At 36.9% G+C, this 22,696-nt stretch overlaps 2 protein-coding genes across 6 annotated transcripts; both read left to right on the forward strand.

Annotated features, from left to right (window-relative positions):
* The first annotated feature begins 2,458 nt into the window (after positions 1–2,458).
* On the forward strand, positions 2,459–14,230 carry LOC135781364 (carboxypeptidase A1-like). Of its 5 annotated transcripts, none has more exons than XM_065291789.2 (11): positions 2,459–2,634; positions 5,688–5,769; positions 5,878–6,012; positions 6,100–6,198; positions 6,361–6,462; positions 6,594–6,692; positions 6,900–7,010; positions 7,110–7,200; positions 7,308–7,507; positions 7,590–7,674; positions 7,768–8,336. In XM_065291789.2, exons 1-11 carry the CDS (start codon positions 2,570–2,572, stop codon positions 7,953–7,955), a joined length of 1,257 nt encoding a protein of 418 aa, XP_065147861.1. In that variant the 5' UTR covers positions 2,459–2,569; the 3' UTR covers positions 7,956–8,336. The 5 variants fall into 5 exon arrangements, with proteins under 5 accessions (XP_065147861.1, XP_065147859.1, XP_065147858.1 ...); XM_065291787.2 differs by lacking the exons at positions 5,688–5,769; positions 5,878–6,012; positions 6,100–6,198; ... (5 more) ...; positions 7,590–7,674; positions 7,768–8,336 and adding exons at positions 11,952–12,033; positions 12,142–12,276; positions 12,359–12,457; ... (5 more) ...; positions 13,819–13,903; positions 13,995–14,230 and having other exon boundaries at positions 2,466–2,634; XM_065291786.2 differs by lacking the exons at positions 5,688–5,769; positions 5,878–6,012; positions 6,100–6,198; ... (5 more) ...; positions 7,590–7,674; positions 7,768–8,336 and adding exons at positions 2,723–2,804; positions 2,917–3,051; positions 3,135–3,233; ... (5 more) ...; positions 4,505–4,589; positions 4,672–4,935 and having other exon boundaries at positions 2,494–2,634.
* Positions 14,231–15,236: 1,006 nt separating this feature from the next.
* On the forward strand, positions 15,237–22,676 carry LOC135781365 (carboxypeptidase A1-like). Its single transcript, XM_065291791.2, has 11 exons — positions 15,237–15,387; positions 15,481–15,562; positions 15,667–15,801; positions 16,000–16,098; positions 16,461–16,562; positions 16,754–16,852; positions 19,841–19,951; positions 20,049–20,139; positions 20,230–20,429; positions 20,499–20,583; positions 22,410–22,676. The coding sequence occupies exons 1-11, from the start codon at positions 15,323–15,325 to the stop codon at positions 22,595–22,597; spliced, it is 1,257 nt and encodes a 418-aa protein (XP_065147863.1). The 5' UTR covers positions 15,237–15,322; the 3' UTR covers positions 22,598–22,676.
* Positions 22,677–22,696: the final 20 nt, after the last annotated feature.

The raw sequence follows: 22,696 nt of genomic DNA on the forward strand, positions 1-22,696 counted from the left end.
CTTCAAAGCGTAAAAATGACAGATGGGACACCCTACGGACTCGTAGACTAGCGAGAACGCGCAATTTAAGGCCACGAGACCGAAAGTCCACATGAAGTGCGCCATTTGGGACAGGGCCGTTCTCTCGTTCACTGAGGCGCGTGCCAAATGAACTCCCGCGTCTCGACACGAGATTGTGCCAACAGTCATTTTCGTGTCTGAATTCACTCATTCGTTTTCAAATGATGTAAACAAACTGTTACAGTTTGTGACAATTATTTTTTTATTTCACATATATCATTGTCTTTAAGATGTTTGCTTAACTTCAGTTAATTCAGATTTATATGTTCTGTTGGTTTATTTTATCCCAACGTTTATCTAGTGTTAAAAAACGGAAACAGGAAGTGCTTCTGGACCAGTGTTGTTGGATTCAAGTTGACTAACTTATGTTGGTGAACGAATGTAGGGAATATGGAATGGGTGGCTATTTCGGACACAGCCTAAAGATTTTTAGAAACTGGTCAGAGTACAGGTGATGATCATTAGTTTATGGGTGATCGGGAACGAGTGGGAGGAGCGATAAGGTCTGGTGCTGCTGACTGAGTGGTTAATGGCTGTGGAATCAACCTAAGTGCACATGTTACTGGATCTTTACGGTATGTGTGTGAATGCATGCACAGATTCCGGAAAATCATTGGCAGTGCGAATGAAGCAAAAATCAAACGATCCCCGACAAATCACGGACGCAATTTCCGTAATCTCTGTGGCAAAAAACGTTTGTAACTTTTGAGTGGTGAGTTTAGTAATGTTGTCTTCATGTGATATATCATGTTAGTGCTGGGAAAAGATTAATCTCGATTAATCGCATACAAAATAAAAGTGATTTTGTGCATAATATATGAGTGTGCGCTGTGTGTAATTATTATGTATGTATAAATACACACGCACACACACACATTCATGTATGTATTTAAGAAACATTTACATGTGTAGCCTATGTATATTTATTTATATTTTTTTACTCTATATTTACTATAAAAATAGATTTATAAATAAAATGTTCTGAAATGTATATATGTATGTGTGTGTGTGTTTAAATATGCAGAACAATTACACACAGTACAAACACATATATTAGGCAAAATGCACTTTTATTTTGTATGCGATTAATCTTTTCATAGCACTACATGTAATACAGTTAAATAATATTACAGAAAATATTTCACATACCTTATGTGTACAAAATAGTACCCGTTGTAAAAAGTAATTAAAATATTTTTAATTTAAAATTATTGTTTTAATATAAAACACAGACTTTAAAAAATATTTTTGACAGAATTTACGAAAACAGATCCATTTTCCTCACTATTTGGACTTCACTGTATGTGAAATATTTATGTGTTTGCATAAATAGGGGATATGATGTTTTAGGGTTTAAATAAAATGTGCCTCCATAAATTAATAAAATGAATCCTAAATATCAATTATAGCGTTAAATATTGGCACTTTAAAGGGGTCATCAACTGCCTTTTTTATTAGTTTGTACAGTTCTCCGAGGTCCACTTATAACATTATCAACATCCAAAAACATCCTTATTTAGCAGTAATAGGCTATTTTCTGTCCTGTTTTAACCCCCTCTCATCAGAATTCTTATTTTGAATAGACGTTGTGGGTTGTAAACATACACTGGCTAACAGTTTTGCTATGTTCACGCATACGTAAAAAATGGACTATACTCCAGGCTTTATGTGTGTCTGTTTGACAGACTGGCTTTAATATAATCTGTTTTTACAATAACGAGAAGTTTCTTTTGTTCCGGTTCTGTTGTGAACTGTGTGGACAAGACTGAAGTCACGTGACTGCAGTGATGCGGCTGACATGTTATCCTTAGACATGGTTGCAAAGTTTTTTTTTTTCAAACCTACAGCGTGCATCTCCCTCAGACTGCTCGAAGCTCGGGCACACACACGAAAAAAAACGCTGGGGCGCACCAGATAACACGTCAGCCGCATCATACGTCAGTCACGTCACTGCAGTCATGTGACTTTAGTCTCACGCATGCGCTTCACAACAGACGTGGAAGAGAAGACAATGCTGACTAAAGTCGTAATTTTTGTTATTTTTAAACTAAATGTATTTTCGATGCTTCAACACATTCTAACTGACCCACTTTGATGATGTTTTTATTACCTTTCTGGACATGGACAGTATACCGTACGTACATTTTCAATGGAGGGTCAACAAGCTCTCGGACTAAATATAAAACATCTTAAACTGTGTTCTGAAGATCAACAGAGGTTTTCTGAGTTTGATACAACATGAGGGTGAGTCATTAATGACATTATTTTCATTTTTTGGGTGAACTATCCCTTTAATACAAGTTTTCTTGTCAGTATACTCTGAGTTGCTATTTTAAGTAACAGGCAATAAAACAGCTGCAATATTCTCATCTATTAAACTCAAACTTTAGTGTTGTATAAGACTGTGAGAACTGTAGCAGGAGGTTTAACTCCTGAACTGTAAAGTCTCATCCACCACAGTACTATATAAAAGGCTGTTACTCTTAAAAACTTCAGTCCACTTTGCAAGATGAGGGGGCTTTTGGTTTTTACCGCTCTTTTTGTGGCCGTGCTAGGAAAAAAAACTTTCGAGGGGTAAGTGCACAAATAAATGTAAAGGATACCAATTTATTTTTTTATTTTTAGAAAAATGAATAAATCGGTAATGTTGATGTTTCTGCAGACATCAGGTTTTTCGGATCACTGCACAAGATGAAGCACAGATTAATCTCCTGAAGGAGCTCGCTGAACAGGAACATCTTGCAGTAAGTCAGTGTACTTTACAGAGACACTCTATTATTGGTATTCATTAATAACACTTAAACTATAAACACTACAATAAAAAAATGTGTTCTGTACATATGCTCTTGTGTTAAGCTGGACTTTTGGATGGGGCCCGTTCATGAGTCTCTACCTGTGGATGTCCTTGTTCCTTTCAACAGCCTTCAAGCTGTCAGGGCTTTCCTGGCGTACAATCACATCCAATATAGTGTTATGATCGAGGATGTCCAGGTAGGAATATCTTAACAGTATTTCACATTTGATTGCACAGTGACCACTTGAAAATCATTTAAAAAAAATTCTTGCACTGTTAGGATTTGCTGGATGAGGAGCAGCATCAGATGTTGAAATCTCGTGTTATTCCCAGAACTACAGATGATTTTGACTATGCAAACTATCATGATTTGAGTGCGGTAAGTAAAGCAGAGCTTAGCACAATACAATGACTTTAAAAAAATTATAAGTAACATTATTAAGTTTTATTGCACAATAACATGGTTTTGTCAGATGTGTTTGTTATGGTGGACTTCTAAAGTTGTAAACTTTTTTTAACTCAAAGTAAATTTAATATTTTGGTTTCAGATTTATTCATTCATGGATTTGCTTGTGGCAGACAACAGTGGTCTGGTTACCAAAATTGTGATTGGTCAAAGCTATGAGGGCCGCCCCTTGAACGTCCTGAAGGTAGGTCACATTTATATAATAATAATAATAACTGTGGCATTGACTTTGGTTAATCCCAATTTGTACAGATGAATATTTTACATTTTTACATATATAAGCTCATTTATTTCTTTCACACAGTTCAGCACAGGAGCAAATCGTCCTGGTATCTGGATTGACACCGGCATTCACTCCAGAGAATGGGTCACACAGGCCAGTGGAGTCTGGTTTGCCAAAAAGGTCAAATAAATTTTAAATGTAATCTACCTAACATGCATTAATGACTTAAAAAGACACAGTTGCTGGTAAATAAATAAATTTACTCAAACACACATATACATTTTTTTTGTATTGCATAGATTGTGACTGACTACGGACAAGACTCCATCCTCACTGACATCCTTAACAACTATGACATCTTCTTGGAGATCGTCACCAACCCTGACGGCTATGAATACACCCACCGTTCTGTGAGTTTAGTCTTAATGGCTGCACTTTAAAAGTAAATTGGCTACATGTAATGAATATTAGTTCTCATAAACTATGTGTTTGTTTAAGAATCGTATGTGGCGCAAAACTAGAAAGCCAAACCCTGGTTCCACCTGTGTTGGAGTTGACGCCAACAGGAACTGGGACGCTAGCTTTGGAGGTAATGTACATTTAAAGTTTGCAACTTGGCCTGATTCATAAAGTTGTAAAGTTTTTGTAATCTTTGTTTTATCATCATTTATAGGGTCTGGTGCTAGTAGCAATCCCTGCTCTGATAGTTACCATGGACCTAGCGCTCACTCTGAACCCGAAATCAAGGCCATTGTGGACTTTGTGAAATCTCATGGCAACCTCAAGACCTTTATATCCATTCACAGCTATTCCCAAATGCTCCTCTATCCACATGGATACACTCATACTCCTGCCAAGGACCAGAAAGAACTGGTATGCATGTTAAAAGACATATCATTTTGAATTTACTGAACAGCTTGTATGAACACATTAAAAAATGATTTCTGTATTGTCTTTTCAGCATGAGCTTGCCGGAAAGGCCATCACTGCACTGCAGTCTTTGTATAACACTCGCTACACGTATGGCAGCATCATTACCACCATCTGTAAGTTAATTTACATTTAACATCATTTAACGTATACCTCTAAGTTCTTCTATGATTAATTCTTCATTTGGTCTGTTCTCAGACCGAGCTGATGGAGTCACTGTCGACTGGACCTACAACCAGGGCATCAAATACTCCTATACCTTTGAACTGAGAGACACTGGTCGCTATGGTTTCATCCTGCCAGCCAGTCAAATCATCCCTACTGCTGAAGAGACCTGGCTTGCACTGATGGTTATTATGGAGCACACCAAGAATAATCCATATTAAACACTTTAGGTCAATGATGAATCAAAGTGTATAAAAGAGATACAAATAAAAAATAATAAACAAATGAACAATTTGATCACTGATGTTTTACACTTCACAAAATGTACTGAGACAAAGTGAACTGAACAAATTATGTGACGCCTGCCAATCTGCAGACACCACCAATCAGATTGAAGAACCAGAACTGGTCGAACTGAGGACAGGTAAATTAAATTTACAGTACAATTTGTGAAACTTCTTGTGAAATTCAGACTAGAGTTTCAATGAAATTCATCAAAGGAGCATCAAAGTTTGACTTTAGATTGATTTCAATTTTTGTCATGACCATACTAAAGATATTAATGTTATATTTTCACAGAATGTTCTTTAAATTATAAGATCATTTTAGTCGAAAACAGTGAATCACAAAAAATGTCATTTTCACAGACGTTGTCACATTTAGTTATGCAAGTATCAGCCAACCATGATGCAAAGATTTTATCAGTATACTCTGAGTTGCTATTTTATGTAACATGCCAGAAACCATATGCAATGTTCTCATCCCTCATACTGGCTGTGTGAACCATAGCAGCAGGTTTGCCTGCCCCTTTTATCTCCTCATATACAAACTCATAACCACCATAGTGGTATATAAAGGTCTCCTACTTTGCCTACTTCAGTCCACTTTGCAAGATGAGGAGGATTTTGGTTCTTATTGCTCTTTTTGTGGTCGTGCTTGGCAAGACGGCTTTTGAGGGGTAAGTGCATATTTTGTTGCAAGATTAAAAATCAATATTTTGTGCAAAAATTTGTTTTTGATAAATGCTGATCATGTTGATGTTTCTGCAGACATCAGGTTCTTCGGATCACTGCACAAGATGAAGCACAGATCAATCTCCTGAAGGAGCTCGCTGAACAGGAACATCTTGAGGTAAGTCAGTGTACAGAGACACCCTATTATTGGTATTCATTAATAACACTTAAAGTATAAACAATATAGTAATAAAAATGTGTTTTGTGATTATGCTCTTGTGTTAAGCTGGACTTTTGGATGGGGCCCGTTCATGAGTCTCTACCTGTGGATGTCCTTGTTCCTTTCAACAGCCTTCAGCCTGTCAGGGCTTTCCTGGCGTACAATCACATCCAATATCGTGTTATGATCGAGGATGTCCAGGTACTGTAGGAATATCTTAACAGTATTTCACATTTGATTGCACAGTGACCAATTAAAAATCTTTTATGTTTTTTCTTGCACTATTAGGATTTGCTGAATAAGGAGGAACGTCAGATGTTGAAATCTCGTGTTATTCCCAGAACTACAGATGATTTTGACTACGCAAACTATCATGATTTGAGTACGGTAAGTAAAGCAGAGCTTAGCACAATACAATGACTTAAAAAAAGTTATAAGAAACATTATTAGGTTTTATTGCATGTTTTTGTCAGATGTGTTTGTTATGGTGAACTTTTAAAGTTGAAAACTTATTTTAACTCACGGTACATTTAAATATTTTGGTTTCAGATTTATTCATTCATGGATTTGCTTGTGGCAGAGAACAGTGGTCTGGTTAGCAAAATTGTGATTGGTCAAAGCTATAAGGGCCGCCCCTTGAACGTCCTGAAGGTAGGTCAAATGTATATAATAATAATAATAATAATAATAACTGTGGCATTGACTGCATCCAAATTTCTCAAGATAAATATTTTAAATTTTTACACGTATTACGTGTAAGCACATTTCTTTCTTTCACACAGTTCAGCACTGGAGCAAATCGTCCTGGTATCTGGATTGACGCTGGCATTCACGCCAGAGAATGGATCACACACGCCAGTGGAGTCTGGTTTGCCAAAAAGGTCAAATAAATTTCAAATGTAATCTACCTATCATGCATTAATGACTAAAAAACACACAGTTACTGGTATTCGGGATTAGCAATTCACTTAAAGACTATACACGGTTTATGTTCTCCATACAACAAGTACAAAGTGCTGTAAACATTTTCAGTACAACAAAATATAAATTTACTCAAACACAGATATTTATTTTTTTGTATTGCATAGATTGTGACTGACTACGGACACGACTCCGTCCTCACTGACATCCTTAACAACTATGACATCTTCTTGGAGATTGTCCTTAACCCTGACGGCTATGAATACACTCACCTTTCTGTGAGTTTAGTCTGAATGGCTGCACTTTTTTGGCTATGTAATAAGAATATGTTTTAACTGTTTACATTTCTTTCTCTTTAAATGTGTAATTTGGTTAAGAACCGTATGTGGCGCAAAACCAGAAAGCCAAACTCTGGCTCCACCTGTGCTGGAGTTGACGCCAACAGGAACTGGGATGCTGGCTTTGGAGGTTATTTGATTTGTAACGTTTGTCTTGCTATTGCACTTGACCTGATTCATAAAGTTATAAAGTTTTTGTAATTCATGCGTAATCTTTGCTTTGTTATTTATTTATAGGGCCTGGTGCTAGTAGCAATCCCTGCTCTGTGACCTACCATGGACCCAGCGCTCACTCTGAACCCGAAGTCAAGGCCATTGTGGACTTTGTGAAATCTCATGGCAACATCAAGACCTTTTTATCCATTCACAGCTATTCCCAAAAGCTCCTCTACCCATATGGATACACTAGCACTCCTGCCAAGGACCAGGAAGAACTGGTATGCATGTTAGAAACATATAGGTTTGAATACACTGAACGGCTTGCATATGAGCAGAATGATTTCCGTATTGTCTTTTCAGCATGAGCTTGCCAGAAAGGCCGTCACTGCACTGAAATCTTTGCATAACACTCGCTACAAGTATGGCAGCTTCATTACAACCATCTGTAAGTTTATTTACATTCTACATTGTTTCATGAATCCCTTAAGCTCTCCCATGTTTATTGTTGCCTTTTGCCAACAAATCTCTATGTTTTCAGACCAAGGTGATGGAGTCAGTGTCGACTGGGCCTACAGCCAGGGCATCAAATATTCCTATACCTTTGAACTGAGAGACACAGGTCTTTATGGTTTCCTCCTGCCGGCTGATCAAATTATCCCTACTGCTGAAGAGACCTGGCTTGGACTGATGGTTATTATGGAGCACACCAAGAATAATCCATATTAAACATACTGTATGTCAGTGATGAATCAAAGTGTATAAAAGAGATTCAAACAAAAAATAATAAACAGATTAACTATTTGATCACTGTTGTTTTACACTTCAACAAATGTACTGGAACAAAGTGGACTAAACAAATTGTGTGACGCCTGCCAATCTGCAGACCACCAAAGAGCCTTCAACAATCACTTATATTAATTTCCCTCAGGTTTAACCTTCTGTGTGCCATCATGTTTAGCATGAATTGTTTTATGAATCTGAAGAATAAAAAGCTGTTTTTCAAAGAAGTTGTTTATTGGAAAAGGGTATTAAAATTATATTAGGAATGACAGCAAACCCACAGGCAGATGTGAGAAATGTACAAAGGAAGCGCAGGCTTAATGTGCAACAGCAAACACAGATGGCTCAGTTATTTTCTCTAAACATTTTGTTTAAGCCTTAAAATAAGTTTTTAATTCTGAGACGATTTATTGTGTGTTAGCATTTTCTACATTTAAACGCATTTGTTGACAGAGGATTGATCAATAAAGGTTTTTTCTGTCCTAGTTAAGCTATAGATCAGTGTGTCATTTGCTTGGAAACATTTAATTTTTTTATAATTTACAATAAAAGTTTAAATTTACGGTTTTAGTTTCTTTTACAAAGGAAATTTTCACAAAACATTGCAAATATCACACCACTGTATATTTGGACTTTTGGTCGAACTGAAGACAAGACAATTACATTTACACTACAATTTGTGGAGGGCATAACACCCTCCAACCCGCAAATATGTGTAGATTTCAGCTGTGGCAGGTTAAGTAGTTTTCTTAAAAATTATGCTAAACAGTGGTGTAGTCTACGTGATACGCAGGTATACGCCGTATACCCACTAGAAATTGTCAAGGATTTCCGTATACCCACTAAAAATAGCGCGAGGATGCGTAACAGCATGGTTTTGTGACATTTTTAAAGTTTAGTCATAATATAGATGTGAAGCATTGACCATTAGCATGCTACACTTGCTACTTTAGCGGGTTGAAATACATATTAGGCTATATACTTCATGCCGAACTGCGCGATCCAATCGGCGTATGAATTTCTATGAAATCAGATTACTATAGTGACGCGAAAGTAACTGGGGAGCAGACTGGCGAGTGACAGCAAAGTACCGTGAGAGAGACTCCAGTTATCACATGGAGAAATCTGCTTTGACTTGCTCTCGCGGTACTTTGACATCACCAAGAGGTCTGCTTAGCGCCAAATGAAGTCGAACCTACAGTGTAGCTGCTCACGCGACACTGTAAACAAACAGTCCAGAGAAGTGAACGAGTGCTGCAACATAAACTCCATATAGTTTACAACGCACATGTGAGTAAACAACATTTAAATCATCAGTCCAGTTTATTACTTTATCTGGAGGTAAGGCTCCAAATGCAATAAAATAAGCCTGTGATTATACCCTGATGGTTTTTAGCTGCCTTCAGTTCCTCTGCATGTTTGCTTGTGCTTCACAGTGTTAAACTTCCATTCTCTGTGTTCATTTATATATCTACGTTCAAAATGTATATGATCTTAAACTTCTGTTTGGTTTGGGTGTCTAATATTAGGCTACATGATGGTCTTGTAATAATAATTATGTATAAGCCTATTTTCAGTTTTAGACAATTCTTATATTATATGCAAAAATAAGCTTTAATATCAATGACTATGCAAATAAGAGTTAATTCATGGTCATCTTAAATGTGTATTAATTAAAAACATTTACACCATTAAATTACACATGGTAATGTTATAAATAGTTGTCAGATAATAGCTATTGAAAGAATTTAATATTTTTTCTCCTTTAATGCATGTGTTAGCCACAGATTGAAGATTTATTTAATTTTAATTAACAGTTAAGTAACTTTTGTCCCTGAGTTAGATGTTGATTAACACTAAACCAGTCTAAAAATCAGTCCAGTTTCCCCAGCTGTAAACCCATTGGCTGTTAAAGTCTTTTTTTCTTATAATAAACTGACATGTTGAGAACACGTTCAGTTTATGTGTTATGAGTACACTTTCAGAATGCTCTTAGTTACATGAATATCTATACTGTATGCATCTGTGAGTGGTGGTGCTTATGAGGTGTCGCGCTGGGACGAGTGAGCATAAGGATGAGAGGGAAAAATCACAGTATACTCACTACAAAAATCTAGACTACACCACTGATGCTAAATGATAAACAATGCTCAATGCGACACTGGGAAACTACAACTCCCATGAGCACTCCCTGCACCCAGCGCAACGACGTACAGAAGGGATCGTTTACCAGAGAACTCGAGCGCTGAAAGATTTGCGAATGCACGCACATTTTGGGAAATTTATTCCATACAATTGCATTGAAGTAAATGAAGAGATTTAAAGTGTGTGCACACTCTCTGGGCAAGGGTGGAGAGAGATTCATAGCGCATACCTGAATGCACACGTCCCGATTTTGTCCGAAGTCAGGGGAATCCCGCGAGCGGAGAGGTGCGCACATATTAATAGGTTACTTTGGTCAACAATAATGCCCGCTTGACATTTGTCATTAAAAGAGTGCCTTAGATTTAAATCACTCTTAACAGAATCCAAGCTTATAGAATACAATCTGCATAAACAAGTTGACAGTAAAATTCATGTACTTGTAGGTACGTGACAATCTCGGCTGTCATGGATGACAATTTGGTTTCTCTCGACGAAACTTCGGATTACCTCAAGCGACGTGCGGAGTAAAACATTCTTGAAATTGTAACTTAGATTTAGTTTAATTGCTAAACTACAAGTGAACGAAATTTCAATCAATTTGAACGATATGCGCAAGAATTGTTTTACCACCCGCAAAATGGAAAACAATGGGACAAAATGTGATGATTTTCGAGTTTCAAATGGCCAGTATTTTGTTATTCTTGAACCCATAGACATGGTCTTGGTGTCATTGTAAAGTTTGTTTCAAGCTCTTTTTATTCTGAACATCTAGTTTTAGCATTTAACCATGTTTAAAATTCTTGTCACACACCTATTACTTGGCTTGAGAGTACTTACTGCTTTTGTTAATAAATATTTGTATGGGGTTTGTGTGTTTATTCTTTCAGTTAATCTTCTACACCCCTGCACCACTTTTCATACATTAGACGTTAATCTATTTATGCCTTACTAGCATGTTTTTCATGTGCCTAAATATATATGATCTATACTGATATACCTGTAGGCTATATGTGCTTCCAGCTAATAAATGTAGTCCTAATTTGGGTTACCAGTCTGCATCTAATCTAGCTAAATCAAGTTAAATTACTCTAATTAAAGTCATTTTAGAATGCCAAGGTCAGGTTTAATCATAAAATGTAATTTACAAATAACAAAATTAAGGCCAGTTGAAATGCTGAGTGGCTGGTAACTTTTGAAAACAACAAGCCACTTTGGCTGGTGAGCAAAAAAGTAATTAATTTGTGGCCCTTGTGAAATCCAGACTTAGAGTCTCATTGCAATCTATAATAAGATTAGAAGCATCAAAGTTTGGCTTTACATTGATTTCAATCTTTGTCATGACCTACTCAGTCAATATTAAAGTGATATTTTCACAGAATGTTCTTTATATTATAGAATGATTTTATTAGAAAACAGTAAATCACAAAAACATGACATTTTCGCGGGCGTTGTCACATAGTTACAGTATCAGCAATCAATGATGCAAAGGTTTTGTCAACATGCCAAAACCATATGCAATGTTCTCATCCTGTCTGTGAGAATCATAGCAGCAGGTTTACCTGCCCCTTTTATCTCCTCATCTACAAACTCATAACCACCATAGTAGTATATAAAGGTCTCCTACTTTGCCTACTTCGGTCCACTTTGCAAGATGAGGAGGATTTTGGTTCTTATTGCTCTTTTTGTGGTCGTGCTTGGCAAGACGACTTTTGAGGGGTAAGTGCATATTTTCTTGCAACATTAAAAATCAATATTTTCAGTTTTTGATAAATGCTGATCATGTTGATGTTTCTGCAGACATCAGGTTCTTCGGATCACTGCACAAGATGAAGCACAGATTAATCTCCTGAAGGAGCTCGCTGAACAGGAACATCTTGCAGTAAGTCAGTGTACAGAGACACCCTATTATTGGTATTCATTAATAACACTTAAAGTATAAACAATAAAGAAATAAAAATGTGTTCTGTACATATGCTCTTGTGTTAAGCTGGACTTTTGGATGGGGCCCGTTCATGAGTCTCTACCTGTTGATGTCCTTGTTCCTTTCAACAGCCTTCAGCCTGTCAGGGCTTTCCTGGCATACAATCACATCCAATATCGTGTTATGATCGAGGATGTCCAGGTAGGAATATCTTAACAGTATTTCACATTTCATTGGACAGTAACCAGTTGAAAATCTTTTAATTTTTTTCTTGCACTGTTAGGATTTGCTGGATGAGGAGAAACGTCAGATGTTGAAATCTCGTGTTATTCCCAGATCTACAGATGATTTTGACTTTGCAAACTATCATGATTTGTGTGCGGTAAGTAAAGCTTAGCACAATACAATGACATTTTAAAACAAGTTATAAGAAACATTATTAGGTTTTATTGGAAAATAACATGCTTTCATCAGATGTGTTTGTTATGGTGGACTTTTAAAGTTGTAAACTTATTTTAACTAACAGTAAATTGAATATTTTGGTTTCAGATTTATTCATTCATGGATTTGCTTGTGGCAGACAACAGTGGTCTGGTTAGCAAAATTGTGATTGGTGAAAGCTATGAGGGCCGCCCCTTGAACGTCCTGAAGGTAGGTCACATTTATATAATAATAATAATAATGCGGCATTGACTTTGGTGAATCCCAATTTCTCAAGATAATCTTTTTACTTTTTTACACATATAAGCTCATTTATTTGTCTCACAGTTCAGCACTGGAGCAAATCGTCCTGGTATCTGGATTGACACCGGCATTCACTCCAGAGAATGGGTCACACAGGCCAGTGGAGTCTGGTTTGCCAAAAAGGTCAAATAAAACTCTTTTACTGTGTTCAGCAAATGTAATCTACCTACTGTAACATGCATTAGCCTGACTAAAAACACACAGTTGTTGGTATTCGGGATTAGTAATTCACTTAAAGACTATACGGTTTATGTTCTCCATACAAAGTGCTGTAAACATTGTTTTTATTGCATAGATTGTGACTGACTACGGACACGACTCCGTCCTCACTGACATCCTTAACAACTATGACATCTTCTTGGAGATCGTCACCAACCCTGACGGCTATGAATACACCCACCGGTCTGTGAGTTTAGTCTGAATGGCTGCACTTTAAAAGCAAATTGGCTACATGTAATAAGAGCATGTCTCAACTATTATCAAATTTCTCTTTAACTGTGTAATTCGGTTGTTTGGGTAAGAATCGTATGTGGCGTAAAACCAGAAAGCCAAACCCTGGCTCCACCTGTGCTGGAGTTGACGCCAACAGGAACTGGGATGCTGGCTTTGGAGGTGATGTACATTTAAAGTTTGTATTGCTATTGCACTTGACCTGTTTCATAAGGTTGTAAAGTTTTTGTAATCTTTGCTTTGTTATTTATTTATAGGGCCTGGTGCTAGTAGCAATCCCTGCTCTGTGACCTACCATGGACCCAGCGCTCACTCTGAACCCGAAGTCAAGGCCATTGTGGACTTTGTGAAATCTCATGGCAACCTCAAGACCTTTATATCCATTCACAGCTATTCCCAAAAGCTCCTCTACCCATATGGACACACTAGCACTCCTGCCAAGGACCAGGCAGAACTGGTATGCATGTTAGAAACATATAGGTTTGAATACACTGAATGGCTTGTACTGTACAGTATGTGAGCAGAATGATTTCTGTATTGTCTTTTCAGCATGAGCTTGCCAAAAAGGCTGTCACTGCACTGAAATCTTTGTATAACACTAGCTACAAGTATGGCAGCATCATTACCACCATCTGTAAGTTTATTTACATCCTACATTGTTTAATATATACCTCTCTCCTATGATTTATTGTTAATTTGGTGCCTACCAATCTCTATGTTTTCAGACCAAGCTGATGGAGTCACTGTTGACTGGACCTACAACCAGGGCATCAAATATTCCTATACCTTTGAACTGAGAGACACAGGTCTTTATGGTTTCCTCCTGCCGGCTGATCAAATCATCCCTACTGCTGAAGAGACCTGGCTTGCACTGATGGTTATTATGGAGCACACCAAGAATAATCCATATTAAACACTTTAGGTCAATGATGAATCAAAGTGTATAAAAGAGATACAAATAAAAAATAATTAACAAATGAACAATTTGATCACTGATGTTTTACACTTCACAAAATGTACTGAGACAAAGTGAACTAAACAAATTGTGTGACGCCTGCCAATCTTCACACCACCAAAGAGCCTTTTAGGTTTAAAAATTATTTATATTATAACTTATATTATAATTTCCAAGGTTTTAACCTTTTGTGTGCCATGTTTAGCATGAATTGTTTTATGAATCTAAAGAATGTAAAGCTGTCCTCCAAAGTTGTTGTTTATTTGAAAAGGGTATTAAAATTATATAAGGAATGACAGCAAACCCACAGGCAGATGTGAAAAAAGTGCAAAGAAGGCACAAGCGTAATGTGCAACAGCAAACACAGCTTAGTTATTTTCTCTAAACATTTTGTTCAAGCCTTAAAATAAGTTTTTAATACTGAGACGATTTATTATGTGTTAGAATTTTCTACATTTAAACGCATTCACTGACAGATTTTTTCTGTCCTAGTTAGGCTATAGGTCAGTTTGTCATGGGAAATAAAAAAAAATCATAATTTACAATAACAGCTGAAATTTTACAGTTTAGTTTCCTTAACAAAAGTAATTTTCAACATTGCGAATATCACACCAAGGTATATTTGGATTTTGGGTCGAACTGAGGACAAGACAATTAAATTTACACTACAATTTGCAACCCTTCTTGTGAAATCCAGACTAACTTCTCAGTTTTTTTTTAGCATCAAAGTTTGATTTAACATTGATTTCAATCTTTGTCATGACTTCTCTCAATCAATATTAAAGATATCAAGGTGATATTTTCACAGAACGTTCTTTAAATTATAGAACAACTGTAGTAGAAAACAGTAAATCACAAAAAATTACGTTTTCACATTTAGTTATGCAAGTGTCAACAAACCATGATGCAAAGATTTTAGAGTTGCTATTTTACGTAACATGCCAGAAACCATATGCAATGTTCTCATCCCTCATACTGGCTGTGAGAATCATAGCAGCAGGTTTGCCTGCCCCTTTTATCTCCTCATATACAAACTCATAACCACCATAGTGGTATATAAAGGTCTCCTACTTTGCCTACTTCGGTCCACTTTGCAAGATGAGGAGGATTTTGGTTCTTATTGCTCTTTTTGGGGTCGTGCTTGGCAAGACGACTTTTGAGGGGTAAGTGCATAAATGTTGTTGCAACATTAAAAATCAATATTTTGTGCAAAAATTTGTTTTTGATAAATGCTGATCATGTTGATGTTTCTGCAGAGATCAGGTTCTTCGGATCACTGCACAAGATGAAGCACAGATCAATCTCCTGAAAGATCTTTCTGGTCGAAAACATCTTGAGGTAAGTTGTTGTAGACACAGTACTATTGTTATTTATTAATAGTGAAACTTAAAATATAAACAATATAACAAAAAGATATATTGTACATATGCTCTTGTGTTAAGCTGGATTTTTGGATGGGGCCCGTTCATGAGTCTCTACCTGTGGATGTTCGTGTTCCTTTCAACAGCCTTCAGCCTGTCAGGGCTTTCCTGGCGTACAATCACATCCAATATCGTGTTATGATCGAGGATCTCCAGGTAGGAATATCTTAACATTGACAATTTATTTCACATTTTCACAATCAGTATGTCAGATAATCTATACTTTACAGTATATATTCATTTAAACAATACTATAATACACATAATGCACACACTATATGTTTACTGTATTTTTAATATTTTTTGTATATTGCACAATGATCAGTTGAAAACCTTTTTTTCCTGCACTTTTAGGATTTGCTGGATGAGGAGCAGCGTCAGATGTTGAAATCTCATGTTATTGCGAGAACTACAGATAACTTTGACTACGCAAACTATCATGACCTGAGTACTGTAAGTGGAGCAGAGCTTTTTATTATCAGTACTATTTTATATCTTACATTTTTTAGCAATTACTTTTCAAAGAAACTACACTGTAAAAAAAATGCAGCATTGAACAATTAATTATGCGAGTCAATTCAACCTACTTTAGGTTTTGACTTAAGTTGACATAACTTTTAAAAAAAGTTGAAATTGTTTAACTTATATTTTTATGTTTTATGTTTGTATATTTTACGTTTTACTTTAATTATCAAATATGTTGTATAATTTTTACAATAAAATTAAAGGAAAAATTATTAGGTTTATTGGGAAATAATAAATTTTATATTTTTGAAGTATAACCTAATATTTTGTCATCATTATTTTGGTTTCAGATAAACTCGTTCATGGATTTGCTTGTGGCAGAGAACAGCGGTCTAGTTAGCAAAATTGTGATCGGTCAAAGCTTTGAGGGCCGCCCCTTGAACGTCCTGAAGGTAGGTCTTTTTAAGTACGGTATTACATAATCATTTATATATTTTTAAACATGATTGCCAGATAATTAAACACATTTAAATGTAACGATTAAAGCATGATTTACTAGAAATGAGTGTAAATACATTAGGTGAATCCTAATTTGTCAAGATAACTACTTTTTAATTTATAAGCTCATTTATTTGTCTCACAGTTCAGCACTGGAGCGAATCGTCCTGGTATCTGGATTGACACTGGCATTCACTCCAGAGAATGGATCACACAGGCCAGTGGAATCTGGTTTGCCAAAAAGGTCAAATAAAACTCTTTCTACAGCAAATCTAGTTTTTGATCTATTTTACATTAAATAAATAAAACACACATTCCTTATTAAAATCTGTGTAAAGTCATTTCAGAGAACTGTTTCTAATCAAATTATAAATGTTAAATATTTCTCAAAAACACGTTACAAAGACTGTGAACTATAATACTGAATTGTGGAGTTACACCGTTAAACCACATTTATGTGTCCAGGATTATTTGGGCGGGGCTTAAGCGAAGTCTCAATGTATGTCACCGAGTATGGCCCCTCCCCTTAACATAATTGCGAGCATCTATTCAGATTGTAACGGTATTTTATGGGAAGCCGAACTCCTCAAAAGAAGGACGAAACTGCGCCACTCGATTGATCCGCGCTGCGCGGACCAATTATATGCGCGGCCCAATGGACAGAGCCGCGCGACTATCTGGATAGCGCAGAGATGAGTTGTTTACTTGCGCCACCCGATGGATAGCGCAGCGCTGACCAGTTTCATCAGAGCAGCGCGACCCACTGGGAAGCGCAGCGCGACTCTGATGGAATAGACTCGATTTACCCACAATTCTCTGCTAGTGGGACAAAACGGTGTTAGTGCTGTCAAAACATTATTAAATATTAAAGTTAAAAAAATAAAAGTGACTGTTTATTTATTGGCAGGCAACTTGTGCGAATTCCACTCCCTCTCTCAAGCAACTTAAACCATTTTGCAAGATGTAAACAACGCGGGTCCAGAAACACTTCCTGTTTCAGTTTGTAACTGTTTTCTATATTTCACATATATCTTAAAGATGTTAGTTTAACTTTTTGATTTAGTTCTATATGTTCTTTTGGTTGTTGTATTTTATCCCAACGTGTTAAAAAACTGAAACACGAAAAGCTTCGACCAGCTTGTTTACGACTTGCAAAATGGTCTATATAGCAGTGCTTGGTTATTGGGAACAGTTGAGATATTAACAAATACAGCTTATGTCACTTTATCAGTGCGGGACTAACAAACCAAAGTAACTTGCAAACCCACATTTCCTGATATGTCAAGAAATGCAGCTGGCACTACCAGAAAAATATATGCAAAACAATTGCATAATGCTATAATGTCATTATTAAATCATTAAAAAATATTACAAAATTTAAATAATAAAATAAATGCAACTGCATAAAGTATACAAATGACGAAGCAAAGCAGCATCAGAAGTGTGTTTAAACGGACGTGACTCAGAACACCATATAAGATATTATAAATATAAAACGAGCACTCAAGGTAGATAAAAAAAATCGTTGATCATTGCCCTTCATATTGTAATCATTTTTATTAATGTCAAATAACAGAATAGTAAAATTCGTGCATATCTTTAACACAAAATAATAAAAAAATAATAATAAACAGAGATAATTTACGTCAGACGTGTGGTCACCTCTATTAAATTAACTGCCAAGAGGAAGAAGTTGTTATTTATGGTTACCCGATTATACCAATCAAGCTGATAAGTGTTTAGATGCTGTTTTAACTTATGCATTAGTAAATTAAGTTGTCTTGTGGCAAAATAAACAAAATGGTTATTTAAACTGGAAATAAATTGTATACTAACAGAGAATTGTGGGTAAATCGAGTCTATTCCATCAGAGTCGCGCTGCGCTTCCCAGTGGGTCGCGCTGCTCTGATGAAACTGGTCAGCGCTGCGCTATCCATCGGGTGGCGCAAGTAAACAACTCATCTCTGCGCTATCCAGATAGTCGCGCGGCTCTGTCCATTGGGCCGCGCATATAATTGGTCCGCGCAGCGCGGATCACTCGAGTGGCGCAGTTTCGTCCTTCTTTTGAGGAGTTCGGCTTCCCATAGTATTTGAAAGTTGGAGAGAGATGGCAGATAAGCTTTCCGAGAGAGTGGGCGTGGTTTCAGCACCGACAGCGGACATGCCCTCAACGTTTAAGAGAAGAGAATCCTGCCTGTTTTGCCAAGATTTTAATATTTGTTTTTATTTATTTGGCGTTTTTTTATCATTCAAATTTGGCTGGGTGGTTAATATCACATTTTTCTGTGGTGTCACAAACTCTGAACACATTGAATATCAGATTTTATGGCGCTTTTCCATTGCATAGTACCCCACGGTTTAGTTTAGTTTGGGTCGGGTCACCTCACCTCACTTTGGCGTGGTTAGCTTTTCCATCGAGTTTAGTATCACTTCGGAGTGGGAGGGATTATAGGCGTGTCGTTATATTTACGCTGCCTACTGCTATGACATCATACACGTGAGAGCGTTGTTGTACATTCCCATACATTCATTTATTTCTCAGTCTGCCACAAAATTAAAATTGGCCACCACAAATTGATGTTTGCACATCCCGTTTGTCTCACATGACAGTTTCTGTTCAAACACCCGACCCGTGGCGTCAGTCGACGGCGCTCCGCTGAGCCTCATTCAAGTTGCATACAAGCATATATAATGCGGACGTGCACGTCGCGAATGTGCCGCCACAAACTGCAAGTCTGGAAAAAACTGTTATGGTGTCCCGGATTCTCAGCATGCGGATGTTTTTCATCGCTAAAAGGGTGTTTGGAAACTTATAGCAGAACACAGATAACAACATGTTTGCTTGAGACAGCGCAAGCTAGCAGTAAGCTAAAGCTAATATTTACATTATAGCGATGACGCTTCTCTCAGACCAATCAGTGATCTACAGTGTTTTCGCGTCACGTTTGGTATCAGCTCGGGTCGCTTGGAACCCCAACCGAGGTGGTTCGAAAAAAGAATCGGGTACTACGTACTGCACTCAATGGAAAAGCTCCCAAAAGTAAACTGACCCGACCCAAACTAAACTAAACCGTGGGGTACTATGCAATGGAAAAGCGCCATTACACAGACTTTAATTTGTAGTGAGCTTTGTACAGTCCTCTGACAGTAAATATAACTCAAAATGATTTCAAATGTGAATAGATTTGTTAGTTCAATGAAATATAAATGACTCGTGTTTGTTATTGCATAGATTGTGACTGACTACGGACAGGACCCCTACTTCACTAATGTCCTTAACAACTATGACATCTTCTTGGAGATCGTCACAAACCCTGATGGCTATGAGTACACCCACGTTTCTGTGAGTTTCTGTAGTCTTTCAAACCAAACTGACTATATAATGAAAATATATCTCAGCTGTTTTTTAAATTTCTTTTTAATTTGGTTGTTTGGTTAAGAACCGTATGTGGCGTAAAACCAGAAGCCGATACTCTGGCACCAGCTGTGTTGGAGTTGACCCCAATAGGAATTGGGAAATTGGATTTGGAGGTGAGGTACATAAAAATTATTTGGTTTATAAGGTTGTGAAGTTTTTGTTATTAAATGTTATGTAATATTATCTCTGTCATTCATGTATAGGTCCTGGTGCTAGTAGCAATCCCTGTGATGAAACCTACCATGGGCCCAGTCCCAACTCTGAACCAGAGATCAAAGCCATTGTGGACTTTGTGAAATCTCATGGCAACCTCAAGGCATTTTTATCCATTCACAGCTATTCCCAAATGCTCCTCTATCCATATGGATACGTCTCCGTTCCTGCTAAAGACAAGGACGAACTGGTATGCATGTTAGAAACATACGGCTTGGGTTTAAATAAATTGAGAATGATTTCTATTTTGTTTTTCCAGGATGAGCTTGCCAGAAGGGCGACCGCTGCACTGCAGTCTTTGTATAACACCAGCTATGTTTATGGCAGCATGATTAACACCATTTGTAAGTTCAGTTACATCTTACATTTAACATAAACCTGCTTTACAAGTTGCCAGGTGGTCCACACTTTATCCAATCACAAAGCTGTTACGGGTCATTGGCCCTTATTTATCATTCTTGCGTAGAAACGGGCGTATATGTTGGCGTACGATTATGCTTACACTCCTCTCACCGCCTGATTTATGAAGCTGTGCGTACCTCTGAAATTCAGGTGTACGCAATATCTGCCCTTCCTAAATGCGGCGGCTGAAAACGATCGTCATTAGAATAACAAGCCCATATAAATTCAAGTCTCCACCTCCCCCACGCCCTCATTTTACGACATTGACACATGGAAGACGGCAAAGACGAGAAACCAGGGAAGTGGAAAGAAACAAAATTGTTTTATTTGGGAGTTTAAAGAGCGGGATTAAAAACACATTAATAATTGCATGACATTTTGTAATATTTGTATTATTATTTTTATTATTAATGACGCTTAATTGATATTTAGAAGAATAATTATTTATTATTATTATTATTTACTGTTGCCTACATCTAAATTATATGTCTGCTTAATGGTTCGGTTAAGTTTTTTTTAAATAATATTTTAAAATGATGTAGTAACTTTTGTAGTGTGTTTTTCTGTATTTACATTGTTTGTTAGCTAAGATCCAGTTTGATACGGAGCTCCGGATATAATTCAAATTAACAATTTGTTTCCACGACATCCACATGTTTTACTAGACTAATTCATAATTTGAAGTAATAATAATTGTAATAGTAATGACGAAATATTATAATAATTAATTCCAAGGAACAAACTGTTGAATATTGGGAACGAATTTTATATTTATGGCCATACTTTAAACTAAATAAGAAAAATAAGTGTTCATAATGTAGCATAAAAGATAATTCGTGGCCATGATTTTGTCCGCATATCATCATGATCGGATTTATGGCTCCATTCAACACAAGCATTTTACCTTACCTATTCATGATGTGTAGCTATTTATTTATCATCGAATAGTATGTAACTAGCTTACCTTTTGATGCATTATTACCATGTTTTCGTAGCACATCCTTGTGCTTTCTTTCAATGTGCAGCTTCAGATTCCAGGATGAATATTTGCTGACTTTTACAGTCTCTCCGCACTTCTTTTCAATGTTTTCTTCCTGTCCAATCTTAACTTTGATTTTTACTTTACATTTATGTAGAAGGCTTGAATTCCATAACTTATTGCTAGACGTTTTTACAGATTCTCGAACTAGCAAATTATTAAAGGGCGTTCTGGGTTCAACGAGCGGTACTGAGCGAGCGGAATTTTTAGAGAGGCGCTTTGATGGAATATTACCGCACCGCTCAAGGCTCCGCTCCGATCCGCTCACATGCTTTGCCCTGAAACGTCAGGTAAAGCGCCCATGCTCTCAACTGAAGGAATACATATGCCTACAAATCAAATGCTTCGGTAAAGTCTCACAAATTAAACATTGAAGTACATGTTGCATAAAAATAAACACTGAAGTTTATAATTACTATGTTTTTGTTTTTCTACAGTGGGTCATAATATATCATATATTTTCGTTTGTCAGTTCGTTTTGGGGTGTTAGGAAGTGTTTGCGCATTTCTGCACTAACTCAAAATGTGCGTACACCACCTCCTGAGCAGGCGTAGGATTTGAGCGTGCCGTACGCCAACGTCCATATTGATAAATCTCAAAGTCACCGTGGTTTTGGGTGTACGCCAGGTGTACGCTGGAAATTTGGTGTACGTACTTTTGATAAATGAGGGCCATTGTGTTTATGATTTATTGATTTGGTGTTGCTATTTACAATCTCTCTGTTCTCAGACCAAGCTGATGGAGTCACTACTGACTGGACCTACAAACAGGGCATCAAATATTCCTATACCTTTGAACTGAGAGACACTGGTCGCTATGGCTTTGTTTTGCCTGCAGATCAAATAATCCCTACTGCTGAAGAGACCTGGCTGGCTCTGATGGTTATAATGGAGCACACCAAGGACAATCCATATTAAATATACAAACGAATTTGTTACGAATAAAATTTGATCTTTAAATAAATAAATGTACAGTTAATTAAACATAACAGAAATACGGGGTGTTACATCACCTAA

The sequence above is a fragment of the Paramisgurnus dabryanus genome, chromosome 23 (genome assembly GCF_030506205.2).
Source record: "Paramisgurnus dabryanus chromosome 23, PD_genome_1.1, whole genome shotgun sequence".
Lineage (NCBI taxonomy): Eukaryota > Metazoa > Chordata > Actinopteri > Cypriniformes > Cobitidae > Paramisgurnus > Paramisgurnus dabryanus.

Coding starts and splice junctions, on each gene's coding strand:
- LOC135781364 (XM_065291789.2), top strand. CDS start 2,570: ATGAGGGGGCTTTTGGTTTTTACCGCTCTTTTTGTGGCCGTGCTAGGA. Junction 6,693..6,899: donor GAGTCTGGTTTGCCAAAAAG/GTCAAATAAATT, acceptor TGTATTGCATAG/ATTGTGACTGACTACGGACA. Junction 7,011..7,109: donor ATGAATACACTCACCTTTCT/GTGAGTTTAGTC, acceptor AATTTGGTTAAG/AACCGTATGTGGCGCAAAAC.
- LOC135781365 (XM_065291791.2), top strand. CDS start 15,323: ATGAGGAGGATTTTGGTTCTTATTGCTCTTTTTGGGGTCGTGCTTGGC. Junction 15,563..15,666: donor CTGGTCGAAAACATCTTGAG/GTAAGTTGTTGT, acceptor TCTTGTGTTAAG/CTGGATTTTTGGATGGGGCC. Junction 16,099..16,460: donor ACTATCATGACCTGAGTACT/GTAAGTGGAGCA, acceptor TTTTGGTTTCAG/ATAAACTCGTTCATGGATTT.